Source organism: Strix aluco, chromosome Z (assembly GCF_031877795.1).
Source record: "Strix aluco isolate bStrAlu1 chromosome Z, bStrAlu1.hap1, whole genome shotgun sequence".
NCBI classification, from domain to species: domain Eukaryota; kingdom Metazoa; phylum Chordata; class Aves; order Strigiformes; family Strigidae; genus Strix; species Strix aluco.
The window spans coordinates 8981287-8996517 of record NC_133971.1 but is presented as its reverse complement, the minus strand read 5'-3'; the positions used below and the strand labels follow the sequence as shown (position 1 = coordinate 8996517).

At 52.1% G+C, this 15231-nt stretch overlaps 1 protein-coding gene and 1 long non-coding RNA gene across 2 annotated transcripts; both read left to right on the top strand.

Moving 5' to 3' along the window:
* The first annotated feature begins 309 nt into the window (after window positions 1–309).
* Window positions 310–1537, top strand: LOC141917985 (uncharacterized). Its single transcript, XR_012621538.1, has 3 exons — window positions 310–379; window positions 582–752; window positions 1315–1537. It is a non-coding gene; the product is annotated as an uncharacterized LOC141917985 (long non-coding RNA).
* Window positions 1538–1686: 149 nt separating this feature from the next.
* On the top strand, window positions 1687–6136 carry LOC141918735 (uncharacterized). The gene is made up of 10 exons (XM_074813602.1): window positions 1687–1796; window positions 2288–2321; window positions 2671–2832; window positions 2917–3026; window positions 3182–3377; window positions 3601–3718; window positions 4598–4689; window positions 4776–4885; window positions 5686–5860; window positions 5999–6136. Exons 1-10 carry the CDS (start codon window positions 1687–1689, stop codon window positions 6134–6136), a joined length of 1245 nt encoding a protein of 414 aa, XP_074669703.1.
* The last annotated feature ends 9095 nt before the right edge of the window (window positions 6137–15231 follow it).

Sequence of the window (15231 nt, the reverse complement as noted above, 5' to 3'; positions counted from 1 at the left end):
CGGCACTGGGAGGAGGCAGGGTCTGGCCGAGCAGCGCTGACCAGGCTCCGGCAACCCGCTTCCCATCCTCGCTGTCACCGGCTGGGCCGCATCCTTGGTGCACAGCGAGGGTCCTCCTGTCCCGGGCAGGATGGGCCAGGCCAACGGCTGCTGTGGCTCCAGGTGAGCTCCCCCCGTGGCTCGGGGACAGAGGGGCACGGCCGCGCCCCACAGAAAGGGCCGCGCCCCTTTCTGATGCCTGCCGTGCTCTGCTCCGCAGGGACGCTCTCGCCGATGCAGAGCTGGTGCTGAGCGCAGATGTGCAGCTGACCCGGGGCTGCAAGAGGAGCGAGAGGCGCCTTCTCCTCCTCCAGGAGGAACTGGTGGTCACCAAGCTGCGGTAAGACCCTCCAACCCAGCTGCCCTTGCCCCATCCCTGGCCCTGGCTGAAGGGCTGGGACACCATGGCCCCCGGCCCCGGGACCTGTGTGCTGGATGCACCAATGCCCGTCCCAAGGGTAGGGGGGGAAGCAGGGCTCTGCCCGGGGGGGGCACCCCAAGGAGGCCACCTCCAGCTCACTGCCTGCCTCTGCTCTCTGCAGAGGTGGCACCACCCTGCGCCCACAGCTCCGCCTGGCCCTGGACCAGCTGTGGGTGCTGAGTGACGGGAAGGAGGCGGCATGGGAGGAAGAGGTGGAGGGTGTCGGCAGCCGCGAGGAGAGGAGCTCCCTCATCTTCCTCTGGCCCAGGGGCTCCTGCACTGCCACTTTCGGGTGAGTCGTGGTGCCACATCCCACGGCCGGGCAGGAGAGGTTCCTGTGAAGGGCCTCTGCCCTCCGTGCAGAGCCTGGGCAGGGAGCGGGCAGCACACCGGCAGGGAGGGATGGGGGGCATTTCTGCGTCCTGCATCCCCTGGTCACCTTTTGATCCCCAGAAGGGAAGGGCCAAAGCAGGTGCTGTGGCAGGACAGAGGGAGCCAGGGTCTGGGCAGCGGCTCTGTCCTGCCCCACGGGGCTTCGTCCTGCCCCTGTGTCCTTCCCCACGGGGCAGGGCTGTGCAGGCATCCGCCTCTGCCCACGGGCTGGGGGGCAGCGGGGCCTGACGCTGTTTCTCCTCTTGCTGCAGCTCCCAGGCGCAGAAGGAGCTGTGGGTGCATACATTGCTGGGGTAAGCTGGGGGGTGCTGCAGGCACAGCCAGATGGGGGAACACAGCTCCCCAGCTGGGGAGAGGTGCCTCCGCGGCTGCAGGCAGCTCTCAGGGAGAGCTGCCTGATGAGAGAGAAGAGGCGGCTTGGGGCTCACCCAGCTCTCTCCCTGTCCCTTCCTGGTGCACAGGACACCCGACGGAGCCAAGAAGCCCCGAGTAAACCTTGTCCCGTCACTCAAGCTCCTGGAGAAGGAACTGAGCCGCCGCCATGCCGTGAGTGTCTCTCTGGCCTGGGCGCTGTCCCCAGCACTGCTCCTCCAGCTGAGCAGCACAGGCATCACTGCTCACCTTCTGCCACTGCTTCTCTCTTGCCAGGGGAGGCTGTTCAGCACCAGGAGCCTGGAGAGGCTGGTGGAGGGCCAGGCAGAGGGGAGAACGGCTGTCTGGCTGTGCTGGGGTGCAGGGATGGGCGTGCAGTGGGGTGAGCTTGGGAGGGAGGGAGAGAGGGAGGGTCCCTCGGTGCAATTCAGGGAGTGGGGAGGGTTGAGGAGCCACCAGGAATGCCGGCATATCCTCGCTGGTGGCACTGGGAGGAAACCTGCCACATGGGGCAGAGGGCCCGGGAGGGCAGAGGTTCCCCACTCCGCAGTGCTCAGGCTGCTGGTGCCGGGTTCTTGCAGGCTGATCTCAAGCAAGGGCCTCCAACGGTCCCGTCTAGCAGTGAAGGGGGACTTTGCCGCTCACCAGGTTAGTTTGGGAAAAAAAAGCCCCTCCTGCAAGTGGCTGGGCTGTGCTCACGTGTCCCTTGAGTGTCCCCATGCAGGTTGGGCAGCCCGAGGGAGGACGTCAGCCGGAGAAGGAAGGACAGCGCTGGGCAGCGGCCGATGGACGTGGCTCTGCAGGGACACACAGCCTCTGGTGCTGCCCACAGCCTGGAAGAGGACAGGGCCAGGACTGGGCCAGGCTGTCCCAGGCTCCCAGGAGCCCCTGAGCCGGAGCTGTTGAGCTGGAGCCATGGTTCCAGCTGCCGGCTCCCTGCCTGTCCTGCCACACAGCTCAGCATCGTGCTGCAGGCAGGGCAGGGCAGGGCAGGGCAGGCTCCGGGAGCACTGGCCTGGCGGCATCCACTGACGGGCTCTTCTCTCTTTTCCTTTGCAACAGGAGGGATCATCATCAGCAGCAGCAGGAGGAGGAGGCGGGGGCTGCCCTGGCCCTTTGGTCTGCGGCGGAGCCCGGCCGCTGCCCCGGCGCCAGGGCAGGCGGGCTCCGGCTGCAGCAGGGCGCTCTTTGGGCAGCCCCTGGCAGCCCTCTGCGGGGAGGATGGCACACTGCCCTGGCCCATCCAGGTCAGCCAGCCTGTCCAGGGGGTCCCCAGCCCTCCCTCCACAGGCTCCGGAGGGGCAGCGGGTGTCCCCAAGTGCTCCGGGGATGGGGCACTGGGCTCTTCACCCCCAGCACGGAGCCAGCTCTGGGGCAGTGCTCTGGCCACTGCCGCTGGAAGGCGGCTCCTCAGCCACGCAACTGTCCTCCTGCCTGTCCTGTAGGAGCTGCTGGCTGTGCTGCAGCAGGAAGGACCGTCAACGGAGGGGATATTCTGCAGAGCCGCCGGTGGGACAGAGCTTCGGGAGCTGCGGGAGGCCTTGGACTGCGGCGCAGACGTCGACCTGGGAAGCCAGCCTGCGCTGCTGCTGGCCGCCATCCTGAAGGTGAGCGCTTCTGCCCTGCGGCTGGAGGAGCTCCTGGCTGGCCCCGAGTGTTCAAAGGCTCACCTGGAGCCCTGGGCCTTGCAGGACTTCCTCCGGAGCATCCCCTGCAAGCTCCTCGTGACCGACCTCTACGAGGACTGGATGGCGGCGATGCAGAAGGCCAGCAGGGAGGAGAAGATGTGGGAGCTGAGAGCGTAAGTGTGGGCAGCAGCCTGCCTGTTGAGCAGGAGCCCTGACCGCTGGCCCAGAGCACCTGGAAAGCTGCGCTGGCTCCCACCGGCCTCGGGCGAGTCTGGGGAACGCTGTGGGCAACATCTGCTTTATTAGCGCCGTGTTCCTGTTCCCCCAGGGTGGCCGAGAAGTTGCCTGCAGCCAACCTCCTCCTTCTGAAGCGACTGCTGTCCCTCCTCCAGCACATCAGCCACCACGCAGCCACCAGCAGGATGGGCTGCAGCAACCTGGCTGTCTGCGTTGGGCCAAACCTACTGAGCCCAGCCCACGCGGACCTGCTCCCGCTGGAGGCCATGCTGGAGGTCACCCACAAGGTACACATCCCACCCGCCGGGGCAGCCTTCCCGGCCCACCAGCGCTTGGCTGCGCAGAGGGCTCTGCAGGCCTCCTCCCACCAGCAAATGCTGTCGGGATGGCTGCCTGGAGGAGCAGCCCCACAGCCACAGGCTCTGGGCAGGAGCAGGGGGCAGGGGTGGGAAAGGCTGCTTGGTCCCTTGTCAGGCAGCGGGATTGAGACCCACCGTTTGATGTGTGCAGGTGAATGTGCTGGTGGAGTTTCTGGTGGAGAACTGCAGGGAGCTCTTTGAGGAGGAAGCGGGCAGCCTTTCCAGCCCAGCAGACAAGGAGCTGCCAGCCCCCCTGGAGAGATTCAGAGGTGAGAGGGGGGGACTGAGGGTTGGCACCGGCTGGGGCTTGGGACACCAGAAACCTCTGTGTTGCTTCTGACAGGGCTGGGCATCGAGTGTTGTCCTCTCAGCCTCGCTTGTCCTGTGGCCTCTCTTTGGCCACTGCTCTCCAAACATGAATGTTTTCCTCTGCAGGATGAGCTGAAGCCTGCAGACAGGGCATCGGAGGGCTGACCACAGAAGTGTAGGGCTTTGGGTGGGGGTTGCTTTAGCTCTGTTTGCTTCCAAGAAGTCACCATGTTGCACATGCTTTTGCTTTCTAGACCTGAGTTTGGAAGAGAAAAGCGTCCCTGCAGGCAAAGTGGACACTGAGCACCGGGCAGAAGCTTTGCTGCATGCACCCCCCTCTCTGCTCGGTGTCCTCACGGAAGCTGGGGGAGATACGGCGGTGGAGTCTGAAGTGGGAGAGGTACGTCAGCTCCCCAAACACGGTGACAGCGTGTCTGGTGTAGGAGGGGAGTCGCTGCTGTACCTCTGCCTGGCAGTAGAGCTGGTGTGGGTTTGGGTTATTCCTCCACCCCTTGGGATGATACATAGCAAGGGAAATCAGCAAGGTTGTGTCTCAAATGCACTCGGCAGGTGCTTAATCAAACCAAAGGCCCACAAAATGCCCACAAAGAGGCAGAGGGGAGCAGCTGTCAACTTCAGGGGGGTTTTGCTCAGGCCCTACTTCATCAGAGCTTCCTCAGGTCTATTTGGGGGTCAGCAGGGGGACTGTGTGAACTGTGGCTGATGCAAACCAGCCCAAGGCATCTCCTCTGGAGATCTCAGGTACCAATTTAGCAAAGAGTCGCTTACCACTCCAGGTCACCCCTTGCCACATGCCAACTGTGACATTTCTGGTTTAGGCACCGCCAGCTTTGCCTCCAGCCACCCCCGAGAACATGGCAGACTCCCTGGGGCGCCCAGAACAACTGGCCAGGTTTCCAGAGGAAAGAAGGTAAAATGAGGTCGCTTTGGTTAAAATCAGAACTGACTCCAGTGGGTCGTGGCTTTCCCTATCTAATCCCACTGTGGGATGGAAAGATTTGCAGGCTCTGCCCAGGACGAGGAGAAGAAGAGGAGCCGGAAGAGAAGAGAGACCTGGGGAGAAGAGAGCGAAAGCTGCGTGGAAAAGAAGAGGAGGAAGAGAGAAGGTGCTTCTGGCGACGGACCAGTGAAAAGACGCAGGAAGGCGCAGCAGGTCGGGCAGCCCAGGTGCGTGCCGGGCTCTCTGCCCATCTTTCACACCTCTCCACACTCCTCTGCGTCAGCCCAACGCGCTGGCGAGGGACAGCGAGGGACGGTGCTGCGCGGGGTCTGGAAATAACTCCCTGGCAGGGCCCAGGGGCTCCCGGCCGAGCCCTGCGGCGTGGCACAGGGGCACTGCGCGTCTCTGTGCGCTTGGGGCTCGAAGGGCATTGCCCGGGGGATGAGGCGCAAGAGCCACCCCATAGCCAGCGCCAGCAACAGCTCTCTGCTCTGGGCCGTCAGCAATTCCTCACACACAGTGTTCCCCAGAGAGGGCAGCACAACCCTGCCTCTTCCTGCCGCCAGGGACTCACCAGAGCTTTCTGACTCTGTCCTTGCAGGTGCCGATTCATTGTCACCGCCTGATCCGCTGACTTTGGGGCCCCCAGCGTTGCTGTTTGCAATAAAAAGGTGTTTTCTCTCTTGTGACCGAGTCTGCCACAAGACATTCTGGAGTGGGGGCTGTTGTTCTGTGATGGATCCTGGGGGAGGAGTTTGGGATGGTCCCTTGTCCCAGCACCCTTCCCAGTGGGCGTCAGGGCTGAGTCAAGGTGCTGTAGGAGGGAAACCCAAGCCCAGAGTCACGTGGGAGGGTGGAGGTTGGGCGGAGCCCGTCCAGGTCATCTGGTCCAAGCTGGGCTCAAGCAGGCTCAGCTCGAGCAGGCTGCCCAGCACCACGTCCTGGGGAGTTTGGGGTTTCTCCCAGGAGCCGCGCCATCAGCTCAGGGCGAGGGCGAGACATAGGCAGGGCACGGTGGCCAGGAAGGGCTGAAGGTCCTTATGGGGCCACCGTCCCCGGCAGCTCGCTGTCCCCCGGGGTCCTCATCCCTGCACACAGTTTGTCAGGCAGTTTCCTCAGAGCCCCCGAAATCATGGCAAAGGTACAAACCAGACGTCCCCTCTGGGTGGTAGAAACGCTCCCCTCAAATGCTGCACCCGCTCCTGGGTTGGAGTCCTGCAGCAGCGCCAGGCGCAGCTTTGCCAGGGGGTTTCCCCCAACAGAATTTTCCTCTGCACAGGGAAATACTAAACGCTCCCAAAGTAAGGAGCCAGCCGGGGGTTTCTGGTGGGTGAAGGGGGCAGCCGTAGCGCTGGGTCTCCCCGCCAGCCCCAGGGGCTACAAATGCCTTTTAGATGTCCCACAGGCACGGTACTGAGCAAGACCTCAGCTTGCCTTTGATTTTTTAAATCAATAAACAAGTAAATAAACAAATAAAAAATGCTGTAAATAGCCAAAACAAAGCTTCAGCTGGAGAAGACGGCCGTGCCGGGGCCCGCCGAGGCAGCCTGGTTTGCTGACAAGGCAGCTGGAGGCTCACAGCCCCCCCAGCCCCACTCCCCAATCCCCTGAAGGCTCACAGGCCCCCCCAAATATTTCTGTAGGACCTACAACCACCCCCCCCCCCCATTGACACCAACTCCACCCCACACCTTCACTGCAAGGTCCTTTATTCCCTTAGGACACACACCCACCCCCCCCGACAGAAAACCCCCCAAAATACACCAAAAATGAAATGGGGGTGGGACTTCCACAAGCCACACCCCTCCCCGCTCCTCCCCCCCCCGCCCCCGGCAGGTTTAAGGCACTTGTGGGGTGGGGGGAGAGCAACCCACGGGCTCGGGGAGGGGCAGGGAAGTGAGGGGCTGGCGGGGGTGACCGGCGGAGATGGGGGGGTCGCTGGTGGGGGGGGAGTGTCACTTTGGGGGCCGGGGGGGGAGGGGTACACCACCACGCATAGATGCTGCCCAAAGTGCGTCAGGGCGGCTGCGGGAGAAGAGGGGGCGGAAAGGGGGGGGCTGCGACCCCAAAGTGCACTACAGCTGCCCCCAAACCGCGCCCCCACAGTGCTCCCCACAGACCTTAGCACCCCCAAATCACCTCAGACAACCCCCATATCCCCTCAAATCACCCCAAAACTTCCCTATAGCCCCCCATATCCCCATATTACCCCAAAACCTCCCATATCCCACCAAATCACCCCAAAACAGCCCATAACCCCCCAAATCACCCCAAAACAGTCCATAACCTCCCAAATCATCCCAAAACACCCCCATATCCCCTCAAACCCCCCACATCACCCCCAAACCAACTATACCCCCCAAACCTCCTCTATATCCCCCAAATCACCCCTAAACCCCGCCATATCCCCTAAATCACTCCCAAAACCTCCCTATATCCCCCCAAACACTCCATATGCCCCCAAACCCTCCCAAACCCTTACATATCTCCCCAAATCCCCACAAATCACCTCAAAACCTCCCCATATCACCCCCAAACCCCCATATCCTTCCAAAATACCCTTATATCCCCCATATCCCCCAAAACCCCCCTGATCCCCCCAAATGACCCCCACATTTCCCCCCCAAACACCCCCATATTCCAGCAAATCACATTAAACCCCCCATCAACCCTCAAATCACACCCCCATATCCCACAAACCCCCCCCCATATCAGAGAGACCACAGAGAGCTGGAGCAATACCCAGATAACATGGAATAAGCCTTATTTATTCTGTACAAACCTTCAGAGCGAATAATAACAGGAGAACTTTGGAAAAAATCTCCAGTTTTTTGTAGTGTTCCATCTTTCTTTTTAGCTGACTTCTTACTTGAAGTAGATTCTTGCTTTCTTAAGGGGTATACGTTTCTAAACAACTTTGTAGAAGACATCTGTACAGAAATACAAGATCATTGTTTAAGTTGAAAAACTGACTTATCTTCAAGTTTAGTTTGTAAACAATGGGAAATGCTTCTTTATCTTACTACTGCTTCACAGAGGAATAAGCAAGTGTTGATGTAAAGGAGAAGACAGGGAGACGGAGATCACCAATTTCTTCCTTTTTCAAGGAAAGGACTGATTTTCCCATCTTTTACACACACATACACACCCACTTCCAGTTAGTATCATCACTGTTGTAACCACAGAGTTTTCTGCCACAGCTCCTAGACAGCATCACAAAATAAGTCCAACAAACACAAGAAAAAAAATTCCTATGGACACTGTGATACAAAGAGGTCATTTTGTTTGCATCAGCTGAATTAAGGAAAAGAAAACCCCTTTCCTGATTTGTGAATCAAATGCCTCTCATATACAAGTGTCACTCAAAAGATTGCCTTCTCTGTATTTCAGATCTTCTTTTTTGCACAAACAGCTATTGGGTTGATTTAGCAAAATTCTCATTTTCCCTAATTGCTCTCTCATCTCCATGAACAGCCTCACTGTCCATAAGAAGCTTCTTACTTTCAACACATTTACAAATTTGTTATTTATATTGTTGGCTAGTTGGTACTCAATCCTCCCCCTCATTCCCAAATTACTTGCCATAGGTCATGTTCTTTTCTAGCAAGCTTCAGTCTCCAGAACAAGAAATGTAACTATTTGATTAAATGAGCTCTCAGAACTTCCCATTTACAAACATAACTTTCTTTTTCCCTTCTGCTCTGTTTCAGTTTGCTTTGGTTACAGATATACTGCACATATGCCTTTTATGGCCCTGTTGCTGTGTGCTTAAACAGCAGAAATCTCTGTTGACTATGAGGATTTTCGTCTCCTTCACTTTCACTCTAGAGTCTTTTCCATTTTTCCTCTTAAAAAAGAAATATTTCCTTCCCTAGAAGACTGTATCACTCCGGTATCCTTTAATCCAAGCACTCCCCAGAGGACTCTGGCTTTAAAGTTTCAGTTTAAATGCTGTTCCTACAACAAATCCTAGTAATCACATGTTTTCAGTGGCATTATGTACGTTAGAGGTCACAATTAAAATGTCCAAAAGGAACTCCATGGCTTAGACTTAAAACATGAGGAAAATCTGCACAAAGCGATCTTGGGAACTGTGAACCCCAAAACAAAGTTTGGCATTTCTGAATGTTGTGCACAAACTCAACACTCTTAACCTCTAAGAGATGATTAAAATAACAGGGATAAATTAATCATAAAACCATGTATTACTATCATAGTTGATCCTATTCAATTTTTTATTCTAAATGACCCACATTAAACTTGAAAACTGTGTCCCCCTTTATTGCAGGACACATTTCAAAATACTCAGAAATTCCTAGACCCCATTTTAAGAAGCCAGTCATGTAAGAGAGGTCTTTTGGATGCTGAAGACTGTTGAACACCATGGTCAGATTTCTCAGTCAGATCTAAGACAAATTCTTTCAAGCGCTCATGGAAGATGGGCTCTCTCTGCAAGCCTCTGGTCTCACATCGCAATGCTGTTAGTCTAAGGCAACAAAGGATTCCCACTAGTGTAACAGAAAACAGAACATAGGCTTCAGTTCAGCTGAGAGCAAAGACATGGGAAAGAATCTCATTTTCCAGTTGGCTTGGGACCCTAACTTTTCCCCAGTGCTCAAGTAACAGTAAGACATAGTTGTCACCTTTTTTCTTCTCTTCATTCAGTTAAAAGGCAAATACCTGAAGAGAGGCAAGAATTCGGCTTATTTGTGGGTTACTTGTTTTGTTTAATGCTCCATTCGTTCTATCTGATTTCACCAAATCCTACAAGGATTTTATTACCCTCTTACAGCTCTGTACAGAGCCAAGTAGGCACCATTAAATCAGACTCCTACTCCAGAGCTTGCTCTTGAGCTCTGTTCAGATTTGCAGGGAGGAGCAAAGAACAAGAGAACTGCAAACAAATATGTAACAATTAACTTGAGAAATATATATATATACTAGTCCCTCTGTAACCATGTAATGTTTTTTCATTATACACACCACTTGAACAAGTACAATTTCAGGGCTTTACTAACTACCACAGCCTTGAACACAGAAATCCCTAAATTAGACAGGGTATCTTTCAAGTGCAGTGCAATAAAACCCAGCTTTGGGGAGGCCGGGGTTTGGTTTTTTTGAGTTGTTTTTCTGTTTGATTGTTTTTACATCATCTCTAAAATATCCCATAGTCAGATATAACAGTCTGTACACCAGTGACTTGCCTCCTGCCTGCTCTCTGCTCCTTCTGCAGGCTCCACCTGTGTCTCAGTTTCGGTAATTTGTGGCTCAGGTGCAACTCTATTGTGTCTTCTCCAAAATCTCCAGAACAGATTCCTGAAGAACAAATTTCATACTTGTTTGAAAACAACAGAAAGGCAGTTTTGAAATGCAGATAACAATACATTTACTATTAATGTGCATTATGTTTCTCTCTTTCTTGTGAATCACAACAATTGACTAAAATCATTACACAGGTAAGGAAGATGCTCAGTCATGTTGATTAGGTGCGGTGCATCTAACCAATGGCATGGTTACATACACCCAAGCCCCCCTCCTAGCTCACTTAAATTTCTGCTTTCTGTGGCACTAGAGTGAGTACCGCTATTGCAGTGGCCTAAACCAGTAACCTAGACATCACATCTACTTCTCCCTCCCTACACTGCATATGTAAGTGCAGTGATAAGACTTCCTCGACCAGGACACCTCTAGATTAAGAAAATGGGTACTACTAAACATGTTTCTGGAAGTCTCTAAGAGGCAACGGTGGAATGTTATGAGGATGAATATTACAGACAGGAACTGAACCACTGGCAGCTAAAATACTGGGAGGGACTGTCTCTGTGCAAGAGCCAGGAATAAATCCTAGAAATACTGACTTGTGGTTCTTTGCTCTAGCCACTAGGTTCAGTCGGCACTCCTCTCCCCGTAAGACCTTCATAGCACTACCCGAACAGCAATCAGGAGCTAACAGTTGAAGGAATGTTCATTTAAAATTTTCTTTTTCAGGCTACCATGCCATGTACGTTGTGCAGCGCAGTGTCAGAGGGAGGTCTAAGCCCAAATGGCAAGTTGGGACCTGAGTTCATGTCTGCTAAGGCCAGGGTCCTCCACCCTGCGAGTTTTTATCCAGTTTGCTAATGTATCAGCCAGACACAGTGAGGTAGGCAGCAAAGATCAGAGACTCCTCTTCTGCACAGCTTCTGCCAACCACGAATCTTGAAAGCAGAGTGGGGTATAACCAGGAGAACACTTGGGTGCTACTTAGAAAGGAAAAAGCACACAGCTCCTCCCCTTGGCCAGTGTTTCAAGAAAGTAATTGCACGTCCTTGAGGTACACTGCCAAAAAACCATGTCCTTTGAGACTGTGGTGACTGGACTAGGAAATCAGCAGCCCATCTCTCCCAGCTCACCCAACACTGCCATGAGACCCAGCCCTCCTGTTTGCCCTGTGAGAGGGGTAATGTGTTTACACCACGTTGACTGCCTTTTCACCACACACTCAGCAATCAGACACATACACAGCTGTTGTATAGGACAGAGGGATTCCTCTGTATCATCTTGCAGGGCATTGTAAACATGCTGTCAGGAGTCAGCAGAGCAATATCTGGAAAGAATTAGCCTGTTATTTTGTACATAAGCAGCAACAGAAAATGAAAACCCCCAAACACCCAAATATAATAAACTGTGTAATGTAAAGAAATAGGTTCATTAAAAGCAAACACACGGAAGTATATATATACAGGGAAAAAATCTATCTTGTTTTCACCTATACAGTTTGACTCCATTCAAAGGCAAAGCTGCAAGAAGCAGGACCAGAAAGCTTCACACACAAATGCAACATTGATATGAATAAGGGGAACCATTCTTGTACTGAGTGCAGCGCTTTGGGGAGAAGCACCGGATCCCCTCACGTAAACAGAACTACACTTGTACTAGACTGTGCAAGTAGATCATGTTTTAGTTCGGGGAATAAAAAAATCATCACACTTCCATATAATCACATGTCAGAAAAAACAGCTTTTGCCTAATGAGGACATCTTCATAAATCACAGTATCCCAAGTTTAAATTAGTAAAATCAGTGTCAGGTCCAAACTGGCCACATTGGGATGTATCAGAATTTCTGTGTGTTTTTTAGACTGAAGAGATACCAGCTTTTAGCTAATATTTGGATTAAAAAAATTCACAGCCCTGATCATTACAATTTTTTTCCCTAGGAGCAGAACATATGGCTTGTATCCTGGCTAACTTCCAACCTGAGTAACTACCTACTGACCACATAAGTTTCCCCTGCGGTTTTAACTGGATAAAGCATTCCTCTCCAGTTCCTCCCGTGAACATTTATACCGTGTTGTGGAGCACTATTAAACAGCTACTGCCCTTTGCCCCAAAGATGGCTGCATATTAGTAATAAGTGAAACAAGTTCTTAAACTTATAATTATATCCCCGTCCCTCCAAAGATAGTTGGGAGGGATGGGGATATAATTTTAAATATAACTGGGGGGGACATGGATCCATTCACGTGTGCTTTGAGCCCCTCATCGTATCCATTAGACATGATCTTCTGTATCAGGATGATGCTTTCATGCAGTGAAATTGGTAGATGAAGATGGTATTTTTCCTAACAACTTCAAGTGTTAAAAAACCTACCCTTGGGTTCATGCAGCATATTTAAAACCAAGCATTTCTGCTGAAGATGTGGAACGGCCTATGAGCTCACGAAGGGCTGTGTGTGGAAAAAGGTTAATATTAGAGAAGATGTGGGCAGGCTTTCTGCCCAGAAACATGGGACAAGCTGACAAAGCAAAAGAACAGTTTGGATACCTTGCTTTTATACCAGGGCATTGACTATTTTGATTGGTGTGTTGTGTTTAAAGGATAAAGAAAATGAAACAGAATGAGCTATACACCACAGTCCACAGTGTGTCTCGAAGATCTCAAAGCACTTTATGACTGGTTAGTGCCAATAGGAGGTACTGGAGACAGGCATTAGGAGAGCCACCTTACAACAAACTACAGAACCAAACTAGGCACCTGATCAGGTAAAATTCTTCCTCCCTCCCAATCAGGATTGCAAACACTGAAATGAAGAGGAAAATTAGCAAAAGGGAGAAGTCATTTTGAGTACCTTCTTTTTTCACTTCCCAGCCTGGAACCGTCTGAATTCCACATTTCCAACTTATATAAACTATTAACTTCAGCTAAAATCTGCAGCATTTCCCACCTCTGCAGATGCATCGGGATCACTGTGACAAATGAGGCCCCCTGAAAGTCAGAAGCCCCTTTAACAATTTCCCTGCAGGGCAGCTAAGTGATGCTATGCAGCAGAAATACCAGCGAGAGAGCCATTTAGACCACTCTGTATTTTAACCACTTGATCAGATTTATAAACTACTCTGAAGATGACAAATGCTACCAAGTTGTTCAGTATTACTAAATAAAATCGTGCCTGGGAACAAACTTTTTTCTGCAAGAGAGATGAATGATGAGTGGGCCTATTAGCTGCTCAATCCACACGCATCCATGTGTAGGTGCACGCATACATCAGTTTAAGAGATTCTGTGTAACACATCTGCACCATTTTTCTACTTTAGAAAAGATCATGCACTAAAAGGAAGAAAAACCAACTTTCTGCTTTCTCATAAACCAGAAATGGGTCCATTCAGAGAACATAATGAGCGGTCAGCTTTCTTCCAGTTTGCTCGTCTTGCACTTTTTGTAAACATCCTCCCTCTTTGCACCCCCAAAATGATCGGTTGTGAGACTGACGTACAGGGCAAGTGAGAAGCCTCTGCCATTTCTCTTCCCAGCCCCACTGGGATCCTTGCTCCCCGGCCCTCTCTGCTCGCCAGAGCTGGCAGAGGGCTGGCAAGGCTGGAGGCCGAGCGAGCTGCCCTTGTCACTGGGAGCCCCAGCCGGCTCCCGGGGACGGCGCTGGCAGAGGAGCCAAAGGCTGGCGCGGCACACACAGAAATGCGCTCGGGCTGTGGGAACGCTCTTCCAATTAATCCTTCCAACTGGGTAGTTTGGGATTTGACTCCCATCTTGCAAGGATGTGACGCTATCAATTGAGAAGGCTGAATATTTGCTGGGTTTTGATCAGGTCAAACCACCGAACAAGCAAACAAAAAAAGGCAGCTTTTAGAGGGAGATCTAACATTGTAAGCGTCTCTGCTGGCATCCCTTTAAACACACTGCAGCAGAGTTCAAGCCGTTGCCTCGGATCAGGCAGCACAAAATGGGAAACACCTCTGGTGTGCAACATTGCCCTCATGCGGCCGCTCCACCTCTGCAAAAATACCAGGAGGGACGGAATGGGAACCTTGCTCCAGATTTGCAGCTTTTCAAATATTCTTTACTAATTTTGGCAACCTGTTTGCCCTCATCTGGAACCCTGCCCAAGCAAAGCAGGCACGATTTGGTTGGACTAGATGATCCTCAAGGTCTTTTCCAACCTTGATGATTCTGTGATTCTGTGATTCTGTGATTTAGCTTACTCATGAAATGGCCCGCTGCTTGCTTGAATTGCAGCAGTGAGGGGGACACATAAACTTCTTAAAGAAGGGACAACCTTGTTGCCTGCGGAGGAGAGCAGAAGCACAACAGGAGCTTTCTGCCCCGCTGGCACAACAGACGGCAACACACAGAAATAACAAAGACCCGGAAACAAATTCAGTACTAGATTCGGTAGAACAACATCCATCTTTCGGCTGTAAAAACCTTGTATCAAAACAGCGCTGAAGAAGCGAAGGAACCTTAATCACTTAACATAGCAAACAAATATTGACAGGCAAAGAACAGAAGCCTAACTACCACAGGTGGCTGGCCATACAGAACAAAATCCTGTTTGTATTCTCGTCTCCTAGCACTTGGCACCTGTAAACACCTAAAGCAGCCTGCCTGCCATCGCGTTACAGCTGGAGCAATGTTACGGCACTTGGGAAAGATCCTGCCACAGCTCAGCTGACAAAACCTGGGAGGCAATAGCAACTTTCTTCTTCATCATATGATTTTGAAAAGAAAGCTTGCAATATCATTGGAGTGGAAACTCTGAACCAGTCCTATAAGGCCCGTGAAGGAAATCAGATGAATATTTACTGAGCTGGAGCTGCTGAGATGGTAATTATACCTTTTGGGTTTTGGTGGTGTTTTCTTGTTTGCTTTGCCAGATTTCATAAGGCTCATCCGCTAATCAGTTCCTGAAAATCATGGCTGGTTTTATTATGCAGTTTGTCCTGTCTAGGGTAAGAGAGCAGAGCCAGAGAAATATTTTCTACTTATGTTTTTAGCAAAAAGGCTAGTTTGTGAAAAGTAGAAATGTTCCTAGGCTGCAAGAGAGCTGTGTTCTGTGTGTCCCTAAGTTTCTATATGCTGCTACAAGTTTCAGGACATTTTTGAAGAGACTGTCCCCTACTATTTTTGCAGTTCAAGTGCAAAAGAAATCGAAGGGTTGACTTAAGATATTACTTCCCTTTTTCATTCAGGACTGTCAACTATGTATCACATAAACAGGGAGATTCTTCAACAGAAC